Raw genomic sequence first — 18029 nt, forward strand, 5'->3', positions numbered from 1 at the left:
CATCAACTGATCAACATTGTAATTGAAATGCACTTGTCAATTTCATGCCCCACCCCCGGGGGGGGATACAGGGAATTTGACAAATCGTGGTGTAAAATTCCCCACTACTGGGGCAAAATTGGCTGTCAAATCCCCACTATGTCCCCACCCCAATAGTAGGGGATTTGACGACACCTCAAGGATGACTAAGTGTATATGTCATGCATGCGACTAGTAATAAACCTGCCCTGTAGCTAGTAAAATTATAGCAAGTGCGATTCTATTGTTTAGAAATGCAACTACCAAAAATCGGTCAGTGAATTGGAAAACTGTCAATTGCCCCAGGGGTGGGGACAAGAAGCAATGTCAAATCCCCACCTGGGGTGGGGGATGAAATTGACAAGTGCATAATATTTAAGCAGGGAGTCCACTCAGCTTATGTTGATTTTCAGTGGAGTCCTGAAAACAACATACACCAAATACACAATACAACAACTAGAATTAAAATACAAGATTGTAGGTATGCTGTGTACAGGGCATAGCTGAAGAACAGCTTCAGCTGATGTTGCTCCCTGCCACAATTTTAAAATGTTACCACTCTAGTTGCTTAATGTACGTATTGGGCTTCAGTGCTAACATGACCACTGTGTGTGCATTTTGTTACAGGGGAGAAGTGTATACAATCAAGAAAGAAGCTCTAATGATGGATGAAGATTATACCTTAAAACTGCACTTCTCATTCAGTTTATCACATTACATACTGTTTCATAAGGTTTCTTATGTGCAGTGTACTTCATGATATCTTGATCTAGAAACTTCATTGGCAGTATCAGTTTTTTTTGTGTGCAGCATGTTTCTTGTTGCATTTCATGACTATAATCACTATAGTATATCTCAATTGGGACCATCAATATTGTTCACGTGGTACCAGTCATTATAACGCACTTTACTCAAAGCTATTTCAACAATTCAATATTTAGGGGACTGCCCCACAAAAGTCCAAGTCATATAGTCAGTTGTACATCTGTAGTGATTGTAATACTATTACTCCAATCATAACTAAGGGATCTGGAGTAACAGTTAGTTCTTGTAAAAGTTCATATGTTCACTTAGTATCTCCATATAACTGCCTTAAGTTGTGACACACCTGAGAGAGAACATCCTATATAAGCGCAGTTAAACATAATTCAACACATACAAATCTATTCTACTAGGAGACACATCAAGGGCTCTGACCACTGGGGCTATGCTGCCTATACACACAAACACCACGAGAAACAGCAAGGTATAATTGATGGATGAGAAGACAGCAGTAATTGCTGAATGGAACCAATTCGAAATATAGATGAGACTAACTTCAAACTTACTACCATATGTGTCCCTGACTGGTTACCTATACATTGTGATATCATAGTACATATTCTATTCACTACCTTATAGTGAGTATTATGCACGTGCATCTACTTGCAGTATGGTCTTGTATGCAGAGTAATAACACCAGCATTACACATACCTTGAGTGAAAAAACTGACGGCACTAGATGGTTATAAAGCCCTACAAGCTAGCTGCTCTAGAATAACACGGCAGCATCTTGATTTCACAATTCTTCCCTGTAACAAAATGCATGCAGAGTGGTCATCTTAGCACTGAGGCCCAATGCACGTGCAGTTTATAAAGCTACTGTGACATACTTAAAGTGGTAACATGTTGATCAGTCAGTGCCAGCATGGTGCCAGTGTTGCAAACTTACCCAGCCATGCTAGCAAGAGTGCCAGGTTTAAGTGTAGGTCTCCCAGTTGTACCAAAGGTTCATGAAAGTAGTGTGAAGACTTCTTACACAAACCAAACATTGAACCTTTGTGACAGGCTCCATTGCCAACACACTGATGGTAGCATCGCAATTGTTAGTCGTACATGAGTAGAAGACACTTCAAAATATCTTTAGGCCTTTAAACTTTCGTTTTGAAGGTCCCTGGCGTGTCTATCAAGTACTTGTTTACGTCGCCACACTTCAGATCAACCCTTGCTTCAGATTCACTGAGATTTTCCGCCTGTGCACTGTTCCGACTCATTACAACGTTGTACCAGCACGAAACCTTCATCAACAATATGTAGCTTCAGACAATAATGTTTCCTGGCTTCATGATCTATCTCTCGTACGTAATCACTCACTTCTTTTGCCCTACAAAAAATTGCGTTCACGTGATTATTTCGTAAAATAAAAAGTGCCACGCCCTAAAAAGGCAGGTGCTACGCCATGCGGAGACTGGCTACAAGACTAGTAGACCGACGGATTGGAGCTACCCCGTTACAATAAAAGTCAACTATATAGTCAGGAGCTGTACGGGGTTTCTCCTTTCATTTGGTGGGCGTGGTTCATTGCTTCGTGTCTCTATCACGTGACACACCATCTTCCTGGACTCGACAATTAAACAGTTAGCTACAACTATAGTCTTGTGGAATAGCTACCTCTGGTAAACATCCTATAATGTATCCACAGACCGCATCATCGACACCGGGTTAGCTCAATTTATCACTACTATCTATGTACGCCATGTTTATCATTATAGGCGAAATAGTGGAAGGAGACTTAACAACTAGTACGGTGTTCCAACTCTTCTACCCACAACTAGTAAATATACTACCAATGAATGATGTCACTTTCATTGCACAGTTGTTCTCAGTCCACCTTCTCCCAGGTGATGCTAAAAATCTCATGGATTCACGTCCCACACAAGCTAGCAAGGCATCCTGGTTTTTGGATAATATGATTAAGCCATCAGTGCAGACAGCTGATGTTGGTGGACATTTAAATACTTTAATTAAAGTGATGGAGGATAGTGAACATAGTGGTATGAAGGAGTTGGCCAAGTTCATCAGATGCACACTGAGGAAACAAACAGTGAATAGTGAGACTGGTTAGTTGATACCCTGTGGTCAACAATGTGATTCATACTCTATAGGTGCTCATGCAACCACTAGCAAACTTTCTACTATGAAGTTCCATTTCAAGTACGATGTTGGCAGGATACAGGCCAGGTACCTTAGGGGATTACCCACTGCAAAAACTGGTTGGCCAAAACATCATGCGATCCAGTATGTGAGGTTGGCTCTTGTGAAGAAGGAAGATATTACTCTTAGGGATAAGAATTTAAATGAGGTAACTAAATTGACATTACAAGGTGAAGTGGACAAGATCTTGAAGAAGAAGGAGCCAATTGGTGAGCTGAGGAACATCTTCCATTACCAGAATGAACCTTGTCCTCGATTGATACTAATAATGGGTGGCCCAGGTGAATATTATATGTATTAGCTAGTAGTGATGTAATATGAGTTGTGCAGGTATTGGCAAGACAACCCTTGCCAATGAGATTTGTTTGAGGTGGGCAAGAGATGGGTTTTTAGCTGAGGACTTTGATATTGTGGTTCTTATACCATTGAGATCAGTCCAGCAAAGGTCAGTCGAAAAAATGATGATGGAGCATACCGGAGAGGAGACATACGAGCAAATGAAGAAGTCAGCGGGTAGCAGATGTCTAGTAATCCTGGAGGGATGGGATGAGATAACAGCTGAACATCGAGAGAGTGATCCATTCTTAGTGCGTGTTGTCATGAATGACTGTACACTATTGGAGGAAGCCACAATAGTGATTACATCAAGGCCGCATGCTTGTGAAAAGGTAGATGCAGGCAGGCGAATAGAAGTGGTAGGATTTGGTAAAAAAGAAATCCAAGAATTTATGGAACAGTCATTTCCCGATGATGTGAAATGTGTTACAGAGTTTTCACAGCAGTTAAAGGAGTACCCTCATTTAGAGAGTTTGTCATACGTGCCTATGAATTTAGTGATGATAGTTGACATATTCAGTTGTAGTGAAAAGAAGCTTCCATCCACCATTACACAACTGTACCAACTGTTCATTGTGATGACTCTACAACGACAGAAAAAAGAGAGAAGGAAGGAATGTACACCTGCGGCAGCAGCTAATAGCGTTAATGAAAAATTGTGTAAAGTGTTGGAAGGTGTCCCCAAAGAAGCAGTGGAGACATTATCAATATTGTGCAAGTTAGCTTATCATGGTATCTTTGACTGGCATCCTACAGATAAAAAAGAAAGAAACTGGCTAGAGGAATCAATAAAATGGAAGGATCCAAGGATCATTTTTACTGTGGAAGATCTGAGCAAGTGTGGTATAGAGGTGACAGCTGGGTGGGAAGGGTATGGTCTTTTAACAGCTACACCCATACACCAGTTACCCACAGACACTATCACGTACAACTTTTCACACTTAACCATCCAGGAGTTTTTGAGTGCTGTTTATATTTCAACATTATCACAAGAAGAACAGCAACGTCTACTGAGTGAATACTTTGGTTACTATCCTAATGTTTTCATATTTCTCTGTGGACTAACAGGATTAGTGTCCAGTGAAATGTTTAAGTTTATATTCTCCCAGTTGTCAGAATTTCATGCTGTAACAGCTTTGAGATGTTTGTATGATAGTAAGCAGACTGGTACACCTCAATCAGTTGCACCCATCAAACTGGACATGAGTGATCACCTTTTGGAACCTTATGATTGTTTGTATATCTCTCATTTGTTGTCATGTTATCCAGTTTCAAATTTAGATGTTTCATTTTGTGATATTGGGGATAAAGGAGCTGAAATGTTAGTAAAACATTACCCCAGCAAGAACACCACTGGTCAACCACTTGTGGTATTAAACCTCTCTGAAAACAATCTCACCGTTAATGATGGGTTGGTGTACGTAATGAAGATGGTGAAGACAAGTAAGCCCTAATAGTACTGAGTGATCATTGAATTTACCACACCTCAGTGAAATGTGTGTGTTTGTGATGTCTACTGGTATTGTTACAGGTAGTGTCTCATTAAGAATGTTATGTGTCAGTGGAAATCCTATTGGTGATGAAGGGATTTCTTTAATATCAAGTGAGCTTAGGTGCAATAATGTCCTGATTGGTCTGGAGGTAATGAATTGTGGATTATCAGTGAAAGGTGCTCTAATGCGTACTTGTTTGGTTTCATGGTGCTATAATATCACACAGGTGCCGTTTGTATCAGTAAAGTGTTGAGGAAGTGTTCACTAGAAGTTCTTAACCTGTCAAGCAATGATATTGGTGATAATGGCATCACTGCCATTGCAGGAGCACTTAGTAACAGTCAGATCAGTATCCTGGGTGTTTACAAGTGTAGTATTACATTTACTGGAGCACAATCACTTGCTAGAGAGTTAACAAAAAATAATCACATAAAAATGTTGAGAGTGTTCAGTAATCCCATCACTCTGGACGGAGCTCGTCTGATACTGCAGTCAGCTGTGGCCAATGGAGTCTGTCAACAAGTTGAAATATATGATGATGTAATAGATAGGTGTGAAGACCACAGGAATGATAGTGAAGTGAAGAAGATGGTGACCATATTGGAGCAGAGGAAAGAACAAGAGGAGAAAAAAAAAGAGGAAAGGAAAAAACAAGAACAGGAGGTGGGAGTTTGTTGACTTGTTGTATGTTGAATGATTATTGTCATGGTAATAGATGCTACGAATAATACAATTGCTTGCGACTGCAAAACTCCACGCCAGCAAAAGTTCTGCCAATGAAGATGATGACCAACTTGTTGTACAAGAGGAGACTACAGGTAGGAAGTTGTGTTATACCGTAACAATGAATTACCGTAACAATAGATCATGGTGTCCAGGTGAATAGTGGAGTATCCAGGTATGGTCAGGTGTATTCTGTTGTCAAGGTGATTACTGTTGCGCTGCCATGGTAACAGGCAACAAGAAATCTCAGAACGGGAAAGTGATAGTGATGATAATGACTCATCACACAATGTAAGCAAGAATGAACACCTCACTCTCTATCACACGTGTCCTTGTTATTGTTAGGCTGCCGAGGTTGACCAGGATTTTGCAAGAGGGAGTACACATCAAAGTAAAATCCCAAAAAAGAAAAAAAAGAAAAGGAAAAAAAGGAAAAAACAATAGACATACTATGCTCAGTTTTTGTGCAGTGATTGTTATGCATAAATGAATATACAATATAGATCATGTCTTCTATGGATTGTAACCTTGTAGGGATTATCAGTGGAGATTTCCATCATACTGTGATAAAAGCTAGCATCATATAATGACAGACACTGCTTCAGTATGAAAACCTGCATTGGTATATAGTGTTATGCTATAGGTATACGCTTTATAGTATGTTCGTGTTGATGGCTGACACCTTAAAAGTATTAATAGCAGAGATGTAAATAATTGGCTCATTTGTAGTTATATACTAGCTAGTTGATCCACTGTTCATTCAATGTATTGTTAACAATTTCACAAGTGAACTGTATACATATGTTGCCTCTAATCAAGGTGTCAGATGTATTAGGCATAGCATTTTATGATTCACCGTACATTTCCTACGAGGAAGCCATACATGTATGTGATTGCTCCTCATAATCACATCTCTGCCACCTGTGAAACAGGGGGGGTTTCTGAGGTTTCTGGAAACCGGTCATGTTCAGACCGAGATACTCTAATAGAGCAGTCAATCACCCTAATGAAGCAGTCAGCCAGTCACAGTATTTAGAGCAGTGTAGCAAGCTACGTAGCTATAAATAGAGACATTTATGTACTTTATCAGTGATATTATACATAGATAGTGAAGGGCAGTTATTCTCAGCAGGCGGTTACTTTTTTTTTTGTTCACTAGCTATGCTCTTAATCAGAAACCAGTCACCAAAAATCCTGGAGCTGCCTATGTGAATTGTCTTTAAAACTCACTTGTATTTTCTTTAACTGTACACATATCAGCAGCATAATGACCATGCTATAACTTGGAAAATATGTATACATGGTGACACTGATGTTGTGACTTGTTATTAGTAACGTGTCTTAATATAAATAATTGCTTTGGTTTAAAGTTATAGGGAACACCATTGTGCACACCACATGATGTCACTGTGGTACAACGAAATGCTTAACAGCTTTACCTTGTGTGGTGCACATGATTCTAACAATCTTAATTAATGCTTCGCATAGCTACATACATCATGTGACAGTGTACATACACGCATACACGTAATATTCTAATATGTTACACCCCTCTACAAGATGGGTAACATACAAAAAGAATAACAAAATCAACTAGCTATATATGCAAATCAAAAAATCATACAATCCGATAAAGTTCAGTTAGCTGTCACCATATTGTGGAGATAGTTTCCACTTCGTGTACGCTTTTCTGTCACCTGACCTGTGTTTGTATTAGCTGTTGAAGCTGGTTGTGTTGGTCTTGATGATGATGGAGGGGAAGAGATGGTCACTGGAATGTCAATGTTATCATCATTAACTGGCAGAGTTACATTTGGTCTTGTTTCTTGTGTTGGCTTTAGGTGATGTCTGTTTCTTCTGGTAATGTTTCTACTATTGGTGACTTAATCATAGGAACATGGTGCAGTGTGTTCCTGAGTGGTCACTGCAGGTTCCCATGATGTAGAGGTCTTATAGCATACAACATCATCTCGGGTCAAAGGTGGTTAACTTTTAGCATGTCTGTCACAATAGTGTTTCTGTTTCTTCTGGCAAGTTTGCAATCGAGTCTTTGCTTCTGTTGGAACACTTGGCTGGAAAGCATTATCTGTCAATGATAAACATCCATGTAGCCTTCTGTTCATTACCAACTGTGCTGGTGAGTATGGTAGACCATTGGTGTATTGTGGAGCTCTAGTAGAGATCACTGCCTCCTTATCTTGCCTTCTTCAGTAACTTCTTAACTGTCTCTACATTGCATTTAGCAAGTCCATTAGACTGAGGGTAAGTAGGACTGTATGTAATCACTTCAAAGTCCCACTGTTTGCTGAACTGATGAAATTTCTTACTATTGAATGGCATGTTTTCAGCAATTAACTTGTTTGGAATGCCATGTCTGGCAAACATAGCTTTCAATGCTGTGATTGTGGCTTCTGCTGTCTTGGCTGTCATAGGGATTACTTCAGGATACTTCTAGTGCTAGTCAACAACTAATAAGTAATCTTGAGTGTGTAGAGTAAAGTAGTCTGCACTCACTTCTTCCCAAGGGTGGATCTAGTGGGAGGGGTTTTGGGGGCTGAAGCCCCCCCCCCCTTTACTTTTAGACTTTACTTGGTCAATATGCTGAGGATTATAATGAAACTTTGTCTTAGCATAAGTATAATGATCACTAATAATACAAATACACCTTTCCAAGACATTATCACTGGATTTATGCTAAAGGTTATGCAACAAGGACCCGGATCAGCATTGGAGGTGTACAAGATGAGATACTCTAATAGAGTAGTCACTTAACTACTCTAATAGAACATTCAGCAGATACATAGCAGTTGGTTCTGCTTTGGAATTAATTTTATCCATGCATATCTGCACCTATACACTGCTTGAAGTATCTTAGTTTACTACAGTGGTATATCCCCAGTACATGGAACAGTTAATTGTTTGTTATTTTAGTAGTTTTTCAGTAAACCCGCATTCACTGATGTTTTACTAAGAGTTTAAAACTTAGTAAAATAATTATGTTCCATATACTTAAGTCTACTGACACTTTACTATCAGTATATCTACAGTAAGGCATCTTAACAAATTAGTAAACTAAGAACCTTCAAGCAGTGATATATACAATGAAGTGCATTGGTCTGTTTAAAAGGCTTGATTCATCTACTTGTGTAGTTATTATGTGTGGCAATATTTACACAATTTCAATTGAAAATGTTACACATTTCTATTGATACTGCTCTCAGATTCAATCTCATATCAGTCAAATTTCAAAATTTTCCACTTTCAACATTATTAATCTAACATGCACCTATTGTTGTGCAATTGTGAGAGGGTGTATCATGTGCTTGGTTATCTGAACCTACCCAAACCTCTCCATTAACAAATGCTGCAGAGAGCCATACCTATAATCTTAAAGGCAGTATATATAATATCTACAGGCAGAAATATGCATTTTATGTGGGAATGTCTCCAAATTGCAGTATTTTAGCATCTATTTTTCAAAAATTTCCTGGGGAGGCATACTCCCAGACCCCCTAATTTCAGCATGCTTTACTGGGAGGTGTGCTTTGCACACCTCCATCCAAGAGATTATAGTACCTTGAGTTAGCCCCCCTTTTAGAAATCCTAGATCCACCCCTGCTTCCCAAGGACAGTCTGGTAGTTGGTGAGGTATCATGGGTTCTTTTTGATATTGAACAGGATTTAACTGCCTTCTCAATTTTATCGTTGATGTTAGGCCAATAGACACAGTCTGGCTCGAGCCTTGCATTTCTGAATTCCTAAATGGCCTTCATGGATGAGTTGCAAAATGGAACTTCACTTAGCAGCTGGTACAATCTCCCATAAACAACAAATTCTCAGCAGTGTGGAAATCATTGCATACATTCCAGTACTCACACCGGATGTCTTGGGGAACATTGGTAATGTACTTTGTTAGGCCATCCAGTGGCAAGGATGTGCAAAAGTTGTTGTAAGACTTTACGGTCTGTGGAGGTAGCTGTTCATAGTTCTTCTTTCTGAGACTTAGCAATTGGGAGATGTATAAAAAAAACTGATGAACTGCTTCAACTGCTAGTTCCATGTCATGATCACCATGTGGCAATTAATTCTAATAATCTTAATCAATGCCTCACATACATGCATCACGTGACGGTGTACATACACGCATACATGTAATAGCCTAATATGTTACAACTTGACAACAGATCAGGTGTATTATAATCTGGTGTTACCATAACTTATAGCTATCACCTTATTGTAAGGGTATAGCTAGTAGGGAGTGTTGATTTTTACCAGAAAATTTTGTGGCATGATATGTGTAAAACAATTGGCAAAATACTACGTGTAATTGTACAATGGCCGGACATAAGCTTGGCACATTTAGTTTGTTAGAAAAAGATCAAGATACTCTAAGAGTCGGTACACTTTAGTGACTGCATGTAATGTATTGTGGCAGTAACTAGCTAGTTACATATTTTTATTTGGTGTCTATATAGCTAATTTGCAATAGCAGATGCTCCATTACTAACATGATCACTTTCAATCCATGTATCTGGCAATTAATATTCCTTTGCTCACAATCAAATGACCACCAATACCACAAACAAGATTCATAATCTGATATTATAGTAATTCAGAAATCCTTTAAACCAGAATGGCCAAGGCTGAATGAAGGTGCACAACTCTGAGTTGACAGTTAACACATTTTGTGAATATCATTTATGGCAAACAACTCTTTGGTTGATACTTCTATAAGTGAATGATTATGATTTTCAAAGTCAAAATGTGTAGCATCTGCATCCCAGCTAGGATCCCTACTTTTGAGATTCCCTACTTCTCTACTGCTTGAAATTTCCATACTATTTTGACTTAAAATGCACATGGTTGATATTATTATTAATTTAAAAACTTATTTTCATAAACAGGTTAGCAGTACCCTGCAGGAGTGCCAAAATATCAATCTATAAATAATTATTTTCTAACCCTATTAGGTTGGTATACTGAAATTTGCTTTTATCCAAATTTTAGTTCATGTGGTGAAAAAAATTGCAATTGCATACTTTAGCATCAGAGATTTCATATTTCATTCTGTATAATTGAACTATAACAGACTTGAAGATAACTAAAGAAGTTTCAGTATGACCAAAATATCCAGTTGGTAATACGTAACCATATCTGTTCTACTTCATCTACTATAATGTTGCATTATTCACACAATATAGGAATTGTGAAGGTTTGGGTCCCAAAAATACTACCCAAAGCCTTTCATAATGGCTTGCCATGCAGTATTATTAGTTAGGCATTAAGCAAAAAATATGACATCAGAGGAACCCTGAGCAAACATATTATTATTAGGTTGAGCCCGATTAGGTGATGATTAAATTTGTACAAAAAATGGTCATGTTGACACTTTATTACAAAATTTCATAAATGGATACATGTAATCAATCACTTGACCTTTAACACATGTTAAATGAATTCCACAACTTCTGAGCAGTTGGTACATTTGACAACTGTACATGTCCCAGGATCCCAGCTTACTTCATTTCTTTGCTTAGAATTTGACTCCAACTGACATGGCCATCAACAATCCGTGCAACTTTTCTATCTATCCTTGGTATAATACCTAAGCATTGTCCTTTGGGAGGCTGAGGAGTGTACAGTATGTGTGTTTGCAGGGGGTGTATCCATTCACTGGACTGGACTATTGGACACAGATTTTTGTTTTCTTATGTTTTTATCACTAAACTTAACTAAAAAGTGTTTTAGAAACTGACACCATTCACCACCGGTTTTAGTGAATGTACAAGTTTTATGTCTCGTGCCACGAGACATAAAACTTGTACATTAATCACAAATTTGCACTAAAACTTTAGTGCAGTTTGTTATCAAAAATAATTTACCTACTCAGTGCTAGCAATGTTTCAAGCACTGTGCAATGTTAACACTACTAACGCATCTGTCAGTATTCTCTAGCATTCTTTTGTAAAATAGCACACCATAATATACATTTTACAACATGCAATTACATTATGTTACTGTAACATAAAAATCGCCCTTGGCCTGTGAATTCACTTCAGCTTTGCTGGCTCTTTGGTTTATAATGTTTGTAAATAGCAACGAGTACATATCAAGCTTCCCATGCAATGCACACACTTTCAAGCAGAAAGGTAAGGTTACACATATTTGCAGTGAGTGTAACAAGAGTAAAACCAAAGTCATACCATTAAATAGACCACCAAAGCTATAGCACTTTTCAAACATACTTGAATAGACTGTATGTGCATGCTTCTTTGTTTTTTTAAAATATGACAATGAGAGCCTCAGTAGCCCCATGTGCACTCTATGTAATCACTTTTAGTGGACAAAAAAGGTTTGTGGTTGAAAAAATGTGTTCAGTTGAGCAAATTTTATGCGAGTCCAGTAGTCCAGTCCAGTGAATGGATACACCCGTTTGCAGGTCTCCAATTTGTGTGTGTATGTGTGTGTGTGATAGAGAGAGAAATCAGTTGCATAAGTGCAAGCACATGTGACAGCTATGGGAGACATTATTTCCTCACTATTACCTGTAACAGTTGGTGGGCTGCTTGCCCAGTATATAAAGAAATTTTGTGATCAGAATCTCAATGCCAAGCAACTTGGCAGATAAAAATTACATTTTTTTTGATTTTTGATAATGGTTGGTGTCCATTTCAGTCCAAGCTTATTATATATTTCCAGTTTTCATCATTATGTACAATGTTAAAAAATTATGATTATACAGGAATATGGATCACTTTTTTCTACGTGAGTCTTTTAGTGCATCTAGTTCCCTGTGTAGCACTACACAGTCTGCATTGCTTGCTGCTAGCTGAAATATAATATGACCCGATATGTAACAATTCTACCAAGACTCACCATGTCTAATAGCAACTCTATTTTGTACTTCAGCAAGTTGTTCTCTTCCAAAAGTTGTTTGTTTTGCCGTTGTAGCTTAACATACTCACGTGAGTTAGTGGTACCTTTGGGACCATCTGCATATATAATATATACGGTAATGTGCGGTGTACGTAATGCTATCGTCATGTTGTCAATAGCAACAGTAACAAACAGACACAATACACCAAACACGACTACGACTACACAACTTACCTATTAACCATTCGCCTTTCTCAAACACTAGTTCTTGACCACCCAGTTTCAAGTTGACCGGTCCTGACTCGAGTTGTAGATCTTGCAAGGAATAAGTGGACTCACTTAAAGCCGATACGTTAGTTAACGAGCTTGACTTTCTCTTGGGAGGCTTTTTGGTTGATCTAAACGAAGATCGCGAAAAGAGCGGCATTTCTGCACATAAACAAATCCTAAACTTTTACACCACAGGCGCTATACATTTTACCAAACTATCGATAATCGGTATCAAAAATGAGGCAGCTTGGTGCATTGCTTTTTAGCTGTATTGTATTGCTGGCGATAGCTCAGGATCACGATGAAGAATGGGGCTACGTGGGTGTAAGGCCAGGAGCGAACATGTTCTGGTGGTTCTACCGCGCCTTGGGTAATTGGAAGGACAAACCATTGGTGATGTGGCTTCAGGTTATGTTAATGTTTTAATGCACGCTTAAAGTTATAATGAATGTTTACTACACCAGGGAGGCCCTGGAGCTTCTTCTACTGGATTTGGGAATTTTGTGGAGATTGGACCTTTAGACATCAACCTTGTACAAAGGAATACCACATGGGTAAATTATTGGTTACTTTATTAAACTTTCTGTTTAGCTGTGTCTAATAATTCCATCTATTTGTTCAAACTATCCCCACCAATACCCAGCAACATTGGCTGCTAGAGCTTGGAAGGGATATTGATATAGTTGTTTACAACATGACCTTCAGCTTTCTGGCTTACCTGTTGATGTTAGTTCCATTGAGATTGGTTGTTTAGCCATTTTATGCTGGACACATTTGCCCAAGTAGCTAATGCTTGTCAGGTAATGAAGAAAAATCCTGTTTGAGAGGGGCTGCAGGGGCTGCTCGCATTGCTGTCTTCTGCTCATACAGGATTTTTAATTCTAGAGTCTCCTGGACTGGGATCCATCGGATTACCTTTTCGGCATGAGATAATTATTATTTGTGTAATAGTGTAAGTCTTTCCAGAACTCATTGGTGTATGGTACCCCTGAGTTTAGACCCCTGTACTTATGTTGTATATTGTCTTAATAAAAATAAGACGTCTTTCATCATTGTGCACATTAAACATGTATACATAGGCACAATCTGCAAATATCTTGTTTGTGGACAATCCTGTTGGAACAGGTTTCAGCTATGTCACAAGCAAAAACCTCTTGACCACTAGTGTAGTGGAAATAAGTCTTGATTTGCTAGCATTTCTGAAGCAGTGGTACCAAGATCATCAGCAGTATCATGTAAGTTAGGTACTGTACTATACAATATTAAACTTCTGATAGATGAAAGGTTGACAGATTTGACAAATCATTGTCACATAAATTCATCAAACCTTAATAATTGTTGGATATTTAGGTCTATGATTTTGTGATTTTGTATTGTTGAGTCTGCTGCCAAAGTTGCCTGAAGCAAAAAATTAATTTTTATATTATGGTAAATATTTCTTAGATAGATTACTCTCAGGTGTCACTTGTTACAGTGTATGTGAAAGGCTGAACTAGAAACTACCAAATTTTATATTGTTTAGTGTACAATACCACTGATGTATCTAGATGAAATTATGTCATTATCTGTTATAGTGAAATTGCTATGCCCTAGAATACATGGTACTGTAAATTTCCATGTCAAAATATTTGAAAGCTAGAAATATCATACAGTACGATAGTACTGTATAGTAGGGACCACAAAGGTTTGGGTGTGGCCCATGAAAAAACATCACCCAAAAACCAGTCTGACGATGATGAGTGGTTAGATAAAACTAAGCCCAAACAAGCCTTCAAATTTACCCAAAATGTTTGCTATAGAATTTTTTTTTTAAAATGAACAGAATTTTCTAGTGGTTGACTGACTGACTGACTGACTGACTGACTGACTGACTGACTGACTGACTTGACTGACTGGTGCCTTCAGACAAGTGCTCGATAATGGTTAAGGCTATTGGCTTGATTTTTTCACTGTTCGACGTTGCTTCAGTCGGACACGTACCTTTTGGCATACCACAGTAGATACAATGCATTCTTCATGGACTTACCAGTGTCCTCCTTCCCATTCATCTTTGCTGACAGTGAAAGGTGTCGATTTGGCGGTAGTGCGTGATAGCTTCCCTTCGTAATGGAAATCATCCGTATTTTCATGTGGCTACTTTGATTGCAGAGGTATTTTTCGAACAGTTCTTGGTTCATTATGTTGTGTAACAGGTTGAACATAGCTGACAACGAAGAGTAATGGATACTTCACTTTTGAGACGATAATTGATAGCTGGGAACGTGGTGCCGTTTCTTTTGATGCGGGTTCACCAGTCATAATAATTTATAATAATTTTATTTTACTTAACAAACAAATATGCAAAATTTTCAACTAGAGTAGGGACCATACACAGCACATCGATAAAAAGTACTGAAACAAGCTGGAGTAGTGCACAATAGTAAAACAATAAAAAGTGTTATATCCCTACTGTGCATTTTCATTATGGTATCTTGTGCACAGTAGGGATATAACACCTCTTATTGTTTTACTGTGATTAAAATAATATTGTGCACCACTCCAGCTTGTTTCAGTACTTTTTATCAATGTGCTATGGTCCCTACTCTAGTTTAAAATTCCATGTGTAGCTACTTGCATAAATAAAACAAATGACACAACTAATACTAGTAGTTGTGTTGTGTGGCACCAATGTTTGCTGTGTGTACTATTAGGATATGCCATTTTACATCTTCAGTGAATCTTATGGTGGAAAAATGACTGCTGCATTTGGCTCACTTCTCATTACGGTATGATTGTGTGCCTGATCAGGTGTATTGATGGATACTGTTTGTGATCGTGTGTTGTGTATAGGCTATTAAAGAAGGACGAATAAAATGTGATTTCAAGGGTGTAGCTTTGGGTGATTCTTGGATATCTCCAATTGGTTTGTGTGTGTGTGTTTGTTTGTTTCTGCCTGTGTGTGTGTTGTTCATTGTCTTTACTTCTTTAGATTCTGTCACATCATGGGGTCCTGTGCTGTATGCTAATGTAAGTGGAAGAAGTGAAGTCTAGTCTTGTGTGCTATTTTACTGTCGACTACTATTCAACAGTCACTCATTAACATCAAGGAATTAAAAGAACTGAACTCCATGGCAACTGACATTGATCATGCCCTCCAATCTAAACAATTCAAATACGCTACTGAGCTTTGGTCTAAGATGGAAGATTATATTGATGATGTAAGTCATTGGATTATATGGTGTCAGCCATTTTTTTTCTGTTCCATTAGCATTACAGCATGTATCACAAATGTGGTCACCTTTAAAGTGATTATTAGTACAGTTTGTGTTAGTGACATGTTTATGTAAAGTGTCCATGACCTGCAAAACAGCTGTACACTGTGATTATTATACTCTATATTATACATTCAGTGGGACCACAAAGGACACACTGAAATTTGGGCACTTGTGTCCATTGTCCAATTGCTATAGTGCACATTCATGCATCACATTAAATTGGACCTCTGAAAATCTGAACACCTTTCTACCACTGGGAGCCCATAAGGGATTGGGGGCTCCTGCTATTGATTATCCCAATGCATCCAGGATTTCATATCTTAATTAATTTTTATTGTACTTGGTATAGGTCACCATGTCACAAGGCCACCAAAATATAAATAATTATGTTATTTGTAGTAGCCAACCTGCTGCTAGTAGCTACACACATAGAATATTTTGACCCAAAGGGTGACCAGATTTGAGCAGCATTCACTGCACTTTACCATGTTCCCACTTGTTGACACACATATTTATTGTATTCATTCTCTCTCTAGCATACTGACCATGTGGACATTTACAACTTTCTTGTGCATGGAAACAGCACTGTACACCTCTCCTTCAACCAGGGATATGCTCCTACTGAACCTGGTGTGTGTGTGTGTGTGTGTGTGTGTGTGTGTGTGTGTGTGTGTGTGTGTGTGTGTGTGTGTGTGTGTGTGTGTGTGTGTGTGTGTGTGTGTGTGCGTGTATGTGCGTGTATGTGTACTCATACATGTTCATGTGTGTGTCTGCTCTGTTCCATCAGATATCACATGTTTTGTTTTACTGTAGTGTTACTCAAGGCAATAGCCCGTCATGTTTTGCAAGATGATGCTCTCTCTGCTTTGATGAACGGTCCAATACGAAAGAAATTTGGTAGCACCATCCCTGAGAATGTGACTTGGGGAGGTGAGGTATTTAAAAGGAACATTTTTGTGTTTAGGTGTACATCACTCTTAGGTCAGAGTGGAGCAGTGTTTGAAGCTCAGAGTGTTGATTTTATGAAGGATGTTCTCAGTGAACGTGAGTGCTATGTACGATAATGATGCTATAAGGTTCCTTATTGACAGTCAACTACCTGCTACTTTATGGTGTGAGGGTGGTGATCTATAGTGGACAGTTAGACATCATATGTGCTACTCAGGGTGTGTGTGTGTGTGTGTGTGTGTGTGTGTGTGTGCACGTGTGTGCATGTGTGTGTGTGTGTGTGTGTGTGTGTGTGTGTGTGTGTGTGTGTGTGTGTGCACTACACATTTCACTATTCCAGGTACATTGGCATGGGTTGAGAAGTTAAAATGGAACGGACTCCCAGATTTCCTGGCTGCTCCAAGGACCCCACTCTATGCAGACACTACCCATAAGGCATCAGGGTACACAGATGGCTTCCACCAGGCATTTCATAACATGGAGTTCTACTGGATACTCAATGCTGGCCACATGGTAAATATGTGTACAAGGATAGTGGTTTTATGACCTGAGGTCAAGTTTATGGTAAATGATCCAACTGTTCTACTAAAATAAATAAATAACAGGTAACCATAACAGTTGACATCCATGGTTCAACTGTACCTCTTTATAATGTAAGCATCTAGTACACTAATTCCATTTCAGGTCCCTAAGGATAATGGAAAGATGGCATTGAAGATGTTGAAAATGGTAACAGGCCAGTAAAAACTCAACTGTTGAAATTAAAAATGCAATGTTGTATATAGTCACATTCTGTTGTGTACACGAAACATTTCTTTTGTAGTGCTTACATAGTAGTATTTAAAAATTTTTGCTCACGCGATCTAGCACGTGATACTGAAATCTTTGCTTTTCTAGCGCGACATCAAACTTGTATCGGGGACGGTGAGATTAGCTGGTGTTAGAGTTTCACCTCGCTAGGTGAGAAAATGTTGAAATACTTCACCCTGTTTGTCTGTCTGCGTTTGTAAACAGTAAGGCGAGAAGATCTGACTTGTATGTCACCACGTGCACAATCGATTGTTCTTTTATTAAATAAAAAAGGGCGTTCGCTGTTCGCGAGGCCATTAGTGTACAATTCACTCTTATTGTTGTGAAT

At 38.6% G+C, this 18029-nt stretch overlaps 4 protein-coding genes and 1 long non-coding RNA gene across 10 annotated transcripts in view; 3 read left to right on the top strand and 2 right to left on the bottom strand.

The window, feature by feature from the left end:
* Nucleotides 1–935: 935 nt before the first annotated feature.
* Nucleotides 936–2208, bottom strand: LOC136250257 (uncharacterized). Its single transcript, XR_010698470.1, has 3 exons — nt 1730–2208; nt 1493–1589; nt 936–1126 (listed from the first exon to the last, which is right to left on the bottom strand). It is a non-coding gene; the product is annotated as an uncharacterized lncRNA (long non-coding RNA).
* Nucleotides 2182–6120, top strand: LOC136250256 (protein NLRC3-like). 4 transcript variants are annotated; one of them, XR_010698469.1, is made up of 10 exons: nt 2182–2498; nt 2550–2897; nt 2943–3272; nt 3322–4770; nt 4859–4996; nt 5047–5483; nt 5536–5638; nt 5699–5718; nt 5777–5834; nt 5889–5938. XR_010698469.1 is itself a non-coding variant. In XM_066042435.1 (10 exons), exons 1-10 carry the CDS (start codon nt 2468–2470, stop codon nt 5985–5987), a joined length of 3027 nt encoding a protein of 1008 aa, XP_065898507.1. In that variant the 5' UTR covers nt 2182–2467; the 3' UTR covers nt 5988–6120. The 4 variants fall into 4 exon arrangements, 2 of the variants coding, with proteins under 2 accessions (XP_065898507.1, XP_065898508.1); XM_066042435.1 differs by having other exon boundaries at nt 5685–5718; nt 5889–6120; XM_066042436.1 differs by lacking the exon at nt 2182–2498 and having other exon boundaries at nt 2550–2611; nt 2664–2897; nt 5685–5718; nt 5889–6120.
* Nucleotides 6121–12225: 6105 nt separating this feature from the next.
* LOC136250261 (protein chibby homolog 1-like) lies at nt 12226–12905 on the bottom strand. The gene is made up of 3 exons (XM_066042440.1): nt 12654–12905; nt 12420–12535; nt 12226–12372 (listed from the first exon to the last, which is right to left on the bottom strand). The coding sequence occupies exons 1-3, from the start codon at nt 12844–12846 to the stop codon at nt 12295–12297; spliced, it is 387 nt and encodes a 128-aa protein (XP_065898512.1). The 5' UTR covers nt 12847–12905; the 3' UTR covers nt 12226–12294.
* LOC136250260 (retinoid-inducible serine carboxypeptidase-like) lies at nt 12884–17753 on the top strand. 3 transcript variants are annotated; one of them, XM_066042439.1, is made up of 13 exons: nt 12884–13097; nt 13154–13243; nt 13769–13924; nt 15380–15454; nt 15519–15591; nt 15658–15695; nt 15758–15886; nt 16480–16573; nt 16757–16873; nt 16925–16987; nt 17035–17109; nt 17232–17404; nt 17576–17753. In XM_066042439.1, the coding sequence occupies exons 1-13, from the start codon at nt 12927–12929 to the stop codon at nt 17633–17635; spliced, it is 1314 nt and encodes a 437-aa protein (XP_065898511.1). In that variant the 5' UTR covers nt 12884–12926; the 3' UTR covers nt 17636–17753. The 3 variants fall into 3 exon arrangements, 2 of the variants coding, with proteins under 2 accessions (XP_065898511.1, XP_065898510.1); XR_010698471.1 differs by having other exon boundaries at nt 15519–15695; nt 17232–17496; XM_066042438.1 differs by having other exon boundaries at nt 15519–15695.
* LOC136250258 (myosin-9-like) overlaps nt 17725–18029 on the top strand; it is a 28320-nt gene continuing 28015 nt past the window's right edge. The window contains exon 1 of the mRNA XM_066042437.1: nt 17725–17851. The gene's annotated coding sequence lies outside the window, so the exon portion shown is untranslated. The remainder of the gene's footprint in view (nt 17852–18029) is intronic.

Source organism: Dysidea avara, chromosome 3, assembly GCF_963678975.1.
Source record: "Dysidea avara chromosome 3, odDysAvar1.4, whole genome shotgun sequence".
Lineage (NCBI taxonomy): Eukaryota > Metazoa > Porifera > Demospongiae > Dictyoceratida > Dysideidae > Dysidea > Dysidea avara.

What these genes read in the sequence shown, in the direction of transcription:
- LOC136250256 (XM_066042435.1), top strand. Translation starts at nt 2,468, where the DNA reads ATGTATCCACAGACCGCATCATCGACACCGG. An exon ending in GGAAAAAACAAGAACAGGAG is followed by an intron (nt 5,484 to 5,535) that starts GTGGGAGTTTGT and finishes TCATGGTAATAG; the next exon opens with ATGCTACGAATAATACAATT. An exon ending in TGTACAAGAGGAGACTACAG is followed by an intron (nt 5,639 to 5,684) that starts GTAGGAAGTTGT and finishes CCGTAACAATAG; the next exon opens with ATCATGGTGTCCAGGTGAAT.
- LOC136250261 (XM_066042440.1), bottom strand. Translation starts at nt 12,846, where the DNA reads ATGCCGCTCTTTTCGCGATCTTCGTTTAGATCAACCAAAAAGCCTCCC. An exon ending in GAAAGGCGAATGGTTAATAG is followed by an intron (nt 12,536 to 12,653) that starts GTAAGTTGTGTA and finishes TTATATATGCAG; the next exon opens with ATGGTCCCAAAGGTACCACT. An exon ending in TAGAGTTGCTATTAGACATG is followed by an intron (nt 12,373 to 12,419) that starts GTGAGTCTTGGT and finishes ATTATATTTCAG; the next exon opens with CTAGCAGCAAGCAATGCAGA.
- LOC136250260 (XM_066042438.1), top strand. Translation starts at nt 12,927, where the DNA reads ATGAGGCAGCTTGGTGCATTGCTTTTTAGCTGTATTGTATTGCTGGCG. An exon ending in GAAGGATGTTCTCAGTGAAC is followed by an intron (nt 16,988 to 17,034) that starts GTGAGTGCTATG and finishes CCTTATTGACAG; the next exon opens with TCAACTACCTGCTACTTTAT. An exon ending in TACTCAATGCTGGCCACATG is followed by an intron (nt 17,405 to 17,575) that starts GTAAATATGTGT and finishes ATTCCATTTCAG; the next exon opens with GTCCCTAAGGATAATGGAAA.